General features: G+C 50.1%; 1 protein-coding gene across 4 annotated transcripts in view; it reads left to right on the forward strand.

Moving 5' to 3' along the window:
• Cfap99 (cilia and flagella associated protein 99) overlaps positions 1-8,082 on the forward strand; it is a 46,827-nt gene that overhangs the window by 16,793 nt on the left and 21,952 nt on the right. For all 4 annotated transcript variants that reach the window (XR_004110240.1, XM_031341044.1, XM_031341045.1 and 1 more), the window contains 6 exons: positions 1,939-2,051; positions 3,320-3,497; positions 5,854-5,934; positions 6,119-6,193; positions 7,464-7,535; positions 7,751-7,839. Coding sequence is in view for 3 of the 4 variants with exons in the window: in XM_031341044.1 (XP_031196904.1) it covers positions 1,939-2,051; positions 3,320-3,497; positions 5,854-5,934; positions 6,119-6,193; positions 7,464-7,535; positions 7,751-7,839 (608 nt within the window). In the remaining variant the exon portion in view is untranslated. The remainder of the gene's footprint in view (positions 1-1,938; positions 2,052-3,319; positions 3,498-5,853; positions 5,935-6,118; positions 6,194-7,463; positions 7,536-7,750; positions 7,840-8,082) is intronic.

Genomic DNA, 8,082 nt, shown 5'->3' on the forward strand with positions numbered 1-8,082 from the left:
AAAAAAAAAAAAAAAAAAAAAAGACATATGCCATAATGCCAGCCAAAGATCTACTTTTATGATTTGTAATTGTATATATGTATCTCTGTATAGATACATGCACATTTGGGAGCCCTCATAGTCTCCTGAGCAATGGCACCACTGGAGTTGGAGTTACAGGCCACTGTGAGCCACTTGACATGGGTTCTGGGAACTGAACTCTGGTCTTTTGTAAAAGCGGTACATGCTCTAAAAGAACCATCTCCTAGCCCTCCTCCCAAATCAGAGAGCTTTCTTAGACCCACAGGGGGCCCCATTCCCCATTCTCGCAGGGTCTCTAGTAGCACTGTCCCACCACATCCCAGTGAGAAATGTGGCTTTGGCCCTGCGAAGATGCTGATGTGGGCGTGTGGGGAGGAATGAGGGAATAGGAAGGAAAAAAAAAAAAAAGGTAGGGTGTGCCCAAATTGGATTGGGCCAACATAAAGGAGGTAGAGGTCCCAGAGGGCAGCTGTAAGAGGTCAGCTTTACCTTCAGGGGCCAAGGCTGACAGCTGAGAGATTAGAAAAGGGTGAAAGGACACTGGTCACGGGCAAGGGACAAGAAGGTGAGAGGCCACAGGGATAAGTAAGGGGAGTGGGCGGGATGCCACATGGAATGGGGAGCTGTAGAAAGCTCTAGAAGGAGGCCTCAGTAGCCTCTGTGAAGAATAGTGTTCCAGGCCACAAGGAAGCTAGGGGCTGGCACGGATGAAGCTGGTGAGGACAGTGCTTGCCCTGTGAGGCTGTAGTGACCAGAGGCACGGGATGGCCATAACCTTGCTCAGCATTGTCTCTCAGTGGTCATGCACTTCCAAAGTCATCCCCCAAATACATTTCCCGCTTCCAAGCACTAGCTGCAAGTTTTGTGTCACTACAAAGCTGTCCTGCTCCTACAAACAGGATAATAGCATAAATGTAATCATAGCTTTTGGCTGTCCCTTCTGATTGCTTTTGGAAGGTCTGTATCAAAGAGTCTTCAGGAATCCTCTAAACTGGACAAGACCATCTAGGCTAGAGTGTATTTACAGCTTCTCGGGTCCCTCTAAGAGCAGCTGCGGGGGATTCAAGCCTGGTTGTCCCTTGGTTAGGGACTGAAGACCTGAGACTGTCCCAAACAGCAGGGCTACCTCATAGGACCCTGCCCCTCCTGACCAGCTGACAGCTCTGTCCTGTGTCCAGCTCCCTACAGCAGCTGACTCCATTAAAAAGTTTGAAGGTGGCCGGGCAGTGGTGGCGCACACCTTTAATCCCAGCACTTGGGAGGCAGAGGCAGGCGGATTTCTGAGTTCGAAGCCAGCCTGGTCTACAGAGTGAGTTCCAGGACAGCCAGGGCTACACAGAGAAACCCTGTCTTGAAAAACCAAAAAAAAAAAAAGTTCTAAGGCACCAGCCCTGTGCCTTTCAGAGCCAAAGCTTCAGATTTGAGGACCATAAGCTGGGAAGCCACCAACAGAAGCTTGTAGCACTAGTAATCTCCTAGAACTGGCTATGAGCCCTCTGAGGGCATCATAGGCCTCACACTGTACAGCCCCTGACTAGGGATGCAGGCTCAATCCTGGTACTGAGATCAGACACTCACTGTGAAGGATTGAGTGAAAACCCACCGTCCTAGGTCTGAGGGCTTTCTCCACCCTCCCTCGGCAATGCTATAGTTGCAGGGTTACAGGGCACAGGAAACAGCACTCCAAGAATTATAGATTCCCCTGTAATGGGGCAGGGCGGGTGGCAGGCAACCCTCCATGTCTCCCTGCAACATCTTGTCCAGCAAGGGGTTTCCCAGGCCTAGAAGCTGGATAAACGTCCATCTGCAGTGAGCATGACAACAGTATCAAGTCCGTTCTGGCCCCTGTGAGGGGCTGGAGCAGCAGTGGGTGGTGGTAGAGCCACCGTTGAGCTGCTGAGGGTGTCCCCGCCTCAGTTCCTCAGATTCTTCTTTAACCCCTTGAACTTGTACTCATGGATCAAAGATGAGTGGAGCCTCATCTACGAAACAGCCCATGTGATGGAGAACTGGATTGACCCTCTGATGAGGTGAGTCAGCTGTGGCGTCCGCTGTGGCATTTGGTTCTCTGAAAATCATCTTGTGTCTAATCCAGGAGCCCCAGTGTGTGGGGGGAGGGGTCTCCTCATTCCTTTCCTGTTCATGGAAGCCCTGTGAGAGGCTAAATCATGCTCCAGGTTAGGGTGAGAGGTCAGAGATATAGTGAATCTACCTACCACAGCCTGCAGCAGGAACAGCAAGATGAAGTGGGGATCTCCCAGATTACTGCCTTCTCTCAAGGGGAGGAACATTGTCATGTCTTCCTTCGGACAGGCAGAAAGATAAGCTGGACCCAAGTAGACTGTTTATGTACTAGCTGTGTTTAAGAGACTGTGGCCCCATAGTGGGGGGTCCTCAGAGCTAATTCTTCACCAAGGAGAGTTGTCCTGTCCCAACTGATCCCCCATGTTAGCAGTTAGGACAAACTCCAAAAGGGGTGGGGGGAACAGCTATGTGCTAGTTCCACACTTACCACAGGCCTGCCAGCCCTCTCTGGGACCAGCCCCGTTCTAAGCCTACCGCTGCTTCCCCATACCTACCCTAAGTAGGAGGCCCGGTCCTACACAGCCTTATGAGAACCTCTTGCTGGTAGCCCTCATAGCAGCCTCACTCTCTCTGGGTTGTCACGGTTTTGGGGGTGAGGCAGAAAATATTTCAAATCACGCATTCACCCTTAATGAGCCCCACAGGCGGAAACACTGAAAAGGCCGATGATGATGGGCTGGATCCACTCAAGGTATAGAGAGTGAAAGAAGGTTCATAGACCTCTGGACCACCTACCAAGACCCTTCTGAAATTCCTGCCCTACAGCACCCGAGGACAGTTGGCTGTCCCTTAGCAGGATGTGACCCAACACACACAGTTCCATCCCCCTGCCATCAACAGTGCAGCTCCTGAACATCCCTCTCCCGTTCCCAGCTTCTTTTCCCTGCTGCCAGCTACCTCCATCAGCACCATAAGCACTGCTCAGATTCTTGGCCCACTCTCGGAGATTCCCGCATCCCTGCAGTAGGGATGTTTTAGCTCCCCAACTCCTCTGTCCCAGGGGCCTCAGTTTCCACATCTGTGTAAAGGGGGACTTAATGCAGGTACCAAGGTATGGTTGGACTGCACCCACAAGCTAGTCAGTGAAAAAGTTACCTGTCCATTATCACTTGACCCTGAAGGACAACCAAGCACTTGTGGTCCTTCAGATCTCAGGGTCCAGCTGCTTGGTGGCCCGCTTAGGAGGTGACTCTTCTCCACTTTTCCCTTCCAGATGGCACCCAGAGGTCCAGGAGCTGATCACACAACTGGAGGGAGTACCAGCTGATCAAATTCCTGTCATGAAGACCAAGGCCAAAGTCACAGTGCCCAAGGAATTCAACCTGACTGTCCCAAGGCCCCGCGCCATTACAATGCCTGAGCCTGTCCCCACTTTGGCCAAGCCGAGACCTGTGAGTTGGGCATTTCTTCCTGCACCACCAGGATGTTAAGACTGGGAGAACAGGCTGGGTAGTGGTGGTGCATGCCTTTAATCCCAGCACTTGGGAGGCAGAGGCAGGTGGATTTCTGAGTTCGAGGCCAGTCTGGTCTACAGAGTGCGTTCCAGGACAGCCAGGGCTATACAGAGAAACCCTGTCTCAAAAAAACCAAAACCAAAAAAATTCACACTGTTTATGCTTTCTAGACTTGATGAGACGTGTCAGCATGAGCCCCAGAAACGGTGAGCTCCTACTCAGGGAAACTCATGTCTGTCTCCTCTTCTGAAAGCCTCTCTATTTCTTGCTTGTTTCTAAGTTAGCAGTCAGGATGTTTTGAACTGCAAGGAACAGAAAAGCACACTTCCAACTGTCCTAGGCAATAGAACACTAGTATTAGAGACAGGCTTCAGATATAGGGTGATCAGAGTTCCAGCTCTATTTCTCTGTGACTGCCTGCACCCTTGTCTCCTCTATTAGTGAATTTCATCTTTAGACTAACTTAATCTCATTTTCATTTTAAAGAAATTAATCCAGGCCTTATGTCTATACTATCCATTGTCTAGGACAGGAAAGATAATATAGGAATAGGAACTATTCAGAAAAGTCTGATTGGTCCAGCTTAGGCCTCATGCCTGCTTGAACTGCTCACCATCTTTCTGGGTGCCAAGTCCTGTAGTCAGGCTGTGGATTCTCACAAGCACTGACATGGACCTCCTAGGTCAGTCTGGTCCTCATAGGATGAAGGACTGCGGGGGGGTGAGGGGTGGGACTGGAGGGCCCACCTCTCACCCTGGCTCTTCTGTCTTTCAAGTCTCAGTGAACATCTCTCATTCCACAAGTTTTTCACAAGGCGTCAATTCTGCTGGGTCCCCACTCAGTTTTCTTCTTCTTGACCCATCTTTTCCCCATAGCTTCGACCACTGTTTGCCATGTGTGCGTCTGCTCATTATCTGACTCTGTGACCATTTTATTTGTACCGTATTCCCAATACAGGTGGCAAAGTCCTGGCTTAGAGAGGATGTCCAGTAAATACTTGTGGGATGGATAGATGGAGAGATGGATAAATGGCTATATGGGTAGTGGACAGATGATGAGTAATTAGATGGATGGATGGGTAGATAAGTCACTGGGTCTTCATTGCTTAATAGTTACCCTATCTGCAGGGTCTCTGGTGTTTCTCCTGCCAATTCCTCAAGAGCCAGTCCTCCCAGCCACCTCTCTCTCTCTCTGTGTTTTTAGTTTTTTGTTTTTTTCGAGACAGGGTTTCTCTATATAGCCCTGGCTGTCCTGGAACTCACTCTGTAGACCAGGCTGGCCTCGAACTTAGAAATCCGCCTGCCTCTGCCTCCCAAGTGCTGGGATTAAAGGCGCGCGCCACCACTGCCCGGCCCCTCTCTCTGTTTGTTCTGCTTGTCCCTTCACTATAACATAGCTTTCCTGAGCTCACTTTTGTATTTTCTAAGCCCGGCCCCTCTCTCTGTTTGTTCTGCTTGTCCCTTCACTATAACATAGCTTTCCTGAGCTCACTTTTGTATTTTCTAAGGCTATACCCAACACCCTCCATGCTCTGATCCATGGCCAGAACTGCCTTTCCCCTCCTGAATATGAGCTAAGAATATGCGCTAACCCCAGGCCTTCCATGCTCCAAGTTGGAGGGCAGCCAGGAGAGGTCACAATGCAGCAAGGAAGGGAAAGAGGCAAGAGATGATACAACCAACTGTGAGGAGCAGGGACAGGACACACAATCAGTAGGCTGGAATCCACAAACTCCTCCTGGCTATCAGGACGAAAGAAGCGAAGAAAGCAGACCCTTTGTAGAACATTTTGAAGCAGGTAGACAGGTGGGCAAGACTGGGGATGGCTATGGGTGTGAGGAACACAGCCACAGAGAAAGAGTGGCCGTAGGCAGGAAAAAGACAGCACCAGGGTCTCCAGTGAGGACCATCAAGCCTGGGGACAGGACAGTTGAAGGAAGATGAGGGCTTTAGGTCTGTAGGAGTTGAGTTGGCTGTATCTGTATAATATGCAGAGAAGAAAGAAGGCAAGGATTAGGGGGACAGGTTCAGGAATCTTGGGCTCAAAGAAAAAACCATGTATGACACTCTCAGAACCTCTGCCTACCCCTTCTGTCCTAAGAGCTGGCTGCCTCCCCTACCCCTCGACTACCCTAGCTATCTCATCCATACTAATGGCATGCCCTCAGTGCCCTGGTCTTACAGCTTCCTCTGTCCACCCCATTCCAAACTTAACTCTAGACCCCATGCCTGCTGCTGGTCTGACCCTCTCCACTATGGTCACTGAGCACAGACTCACCCCCTGCCACTCACAGGTCCCTCAGAGTACCTATAAGGAGCCCAAGGGGCAGAAGCTTCTGCAGATGATCAAGACATACAACCGCCGGACAGCTGAGGTAGCCATGCGGGACCCCTGTTTCCCTACAGACCCCTATTGGGTTGTTAAAAGTAGGGGAATGGGAGAAGGCTGGGGACCTTAGACAGCACATGCATTCTCCTTTCAAACCCACACACACAGTGGTCTGAGGACCCTGGTTTGCAGCTGGTAGGGGAAGAACAACATGCTGTCTGTCATGGCAGGAGCTGCTGCTGAAAGCAAACGTGGAAGAGCTACAGTGTGCCATGCCCCGGTTGCAGAGGGAGCCACCAACACAGGTAATGCCCAGCCTCTCCATGGTAGTATTTTTCTCATACCATAAAATTCTTCCTTCTAGGGCCGAGGATGTAGTACAATTGGTAGAGTATCTGCCTGGCATTCATGAAGGCCTTGGGTTTGATCCCCAGCACAACATAACCCTAGTGTGGTGACAGATGCGTACCATCCTAGCACAGAAGTAGAAACAGAAGGGTCATCTTTGCCTTGAAGCCTCGTGTGCCATGGCACTCTCATGGAGATTAGAGAATAGCTTACACAAATGGACTCACTACTATCCTGTGAGTCCTAGGGATTGAACTTGGCCTTAGGCTCAGCAGCAAGTGCCTCTCTACCCACGGATGCATTTCCTCAAACCCATAAAGAAAGACGAGAAAGACTGGGTATAGTGGTATATGGCTTTAATTCCAGGAAGGCAGAAATAGTCCACATCTTTTTGAGTTTGAGGCCAGCCTGGTTGACATAGTGAGTTTCTGTCTTAAAAATAAAATAAAGAACCAGGCGGTGGTGGCACACACCTTTAATCCCAGCACTTGGGAGGCAGAGGCAGGTGGATTTCTGAGTTCAAAGCTAGCCTGGTCTACAGGGTGAGTTCCAGGACAGTCAGAGCTATACAGAGAAACCCTGTTTTGAAAAACTAAACTAAACTAAACTAAACTAAACTAAAATAAAATAAAATAAAATAAAATAAAGGTGACCAGGGACCAATACAAAGAAGAGTTGTCCTCGAGAGAAACTCACTTAGGAGCAGGGCCATTTAGGGCAGCTAGTCCACACAGGATCTACCATCTGGGTAGTGCCTGGGCTATATACCCCAGTCAGCAGCATGCTTGGGGTTGTGATGGCTGCCTTTAAAGACTGTTCTTCCACACTGGAACTTAAGGTCTCTCCAACTTTTATCAAGGGACAATAGGCGGCACGGGGCAGTCATTCAGCCCAAGAAAAGGGAATGTGGTCAGCAAAAACTCAGCCCTGAGGGATAACGGAGGAAAAGCATACTGGATCCCGAGGAGGCTAGCCTGATAACAGCACTTATCTAGGGACTGCTGTAGCTGGGTCTAGCTTACCCTTTCCTTTCCATGTTCCTGCCCAGGAAGTCCAACACCTTAGAGCAAGGTTTAGAGTGCAATGGAAGACAGAATGATATCCTGTGGGGACAGGGTAGGCACATGTGCATAGGGAGCTAGAGTGGGGACAGAGGGGAGGAGTAGGTGAACTTTCCAGAGGTTGTAAGGAGGCCCAGATGCCAGACTACCTCTGTCTGATTTGTAGGATGTGAAGAAGCAGCTGTGGCATCAGTCTGTACCCCGAATACGGAGGACTCCAAATCTGACCTTCTACAAGGTGAGAGGGTCTCCCAGTCCCACAGGCCTCATCTTGGGCCTTCCCACCTGCCCTGCCCAAGGAAGGCTCTGAGAGTGCAAGGACCTCACGGGCAGCTTCACCCTTGAAGCAGAGAGAAATGCCTAGGTGGGGGGACACATTGGAAAGGCTTGATAGCTGATAGCAGAATACTTGCTTCTGAGCCACTTACCATCCATCTCTCCCCTCTGCCACAGCCTAACAACCTCCCAGTCAAGCTGAACACTGCCACCATTCTTCGAGAAGGGGCCTTATACCAGCGGCAAGTGGAGAAGGAGCTGCAGAGGTAAGGGGCAGATGGACTTACGTAATTCTTTCCCTTCAACCCTCAAGAATGCTGCCCTCCGGAGAAAAGCTGTGAATAAGATCCTGTAATTAGGAGGAGGGAGCAGCTCTGATAATGTTGGGGAATCCGTAAGCAAGGCCAGGGCATGGCAAAGTGGTCTATATTTTGTTTGTTTGTTTGCTTGCTTGCTTGCTTTGGCTTGTTGGGGGGGGCTTGTTTTTTGGGTTTTTTTTTTTGTTTTTT

This window comes from Mastomys coucha, unplaced genomic scaffold (assembly GCF_008632895.1).
Source record: "Mastomys coucha isolate ucsf_1 unplaced genomic scaffold, UCSF_Mcou_1 pScaffold22, whole genome shotgun sequence".
NCBI lineage: Eukaryota > Metazoa > Chordata > Mammalia > Rodentia > Muridae > Mastomys > Mastomys coucha.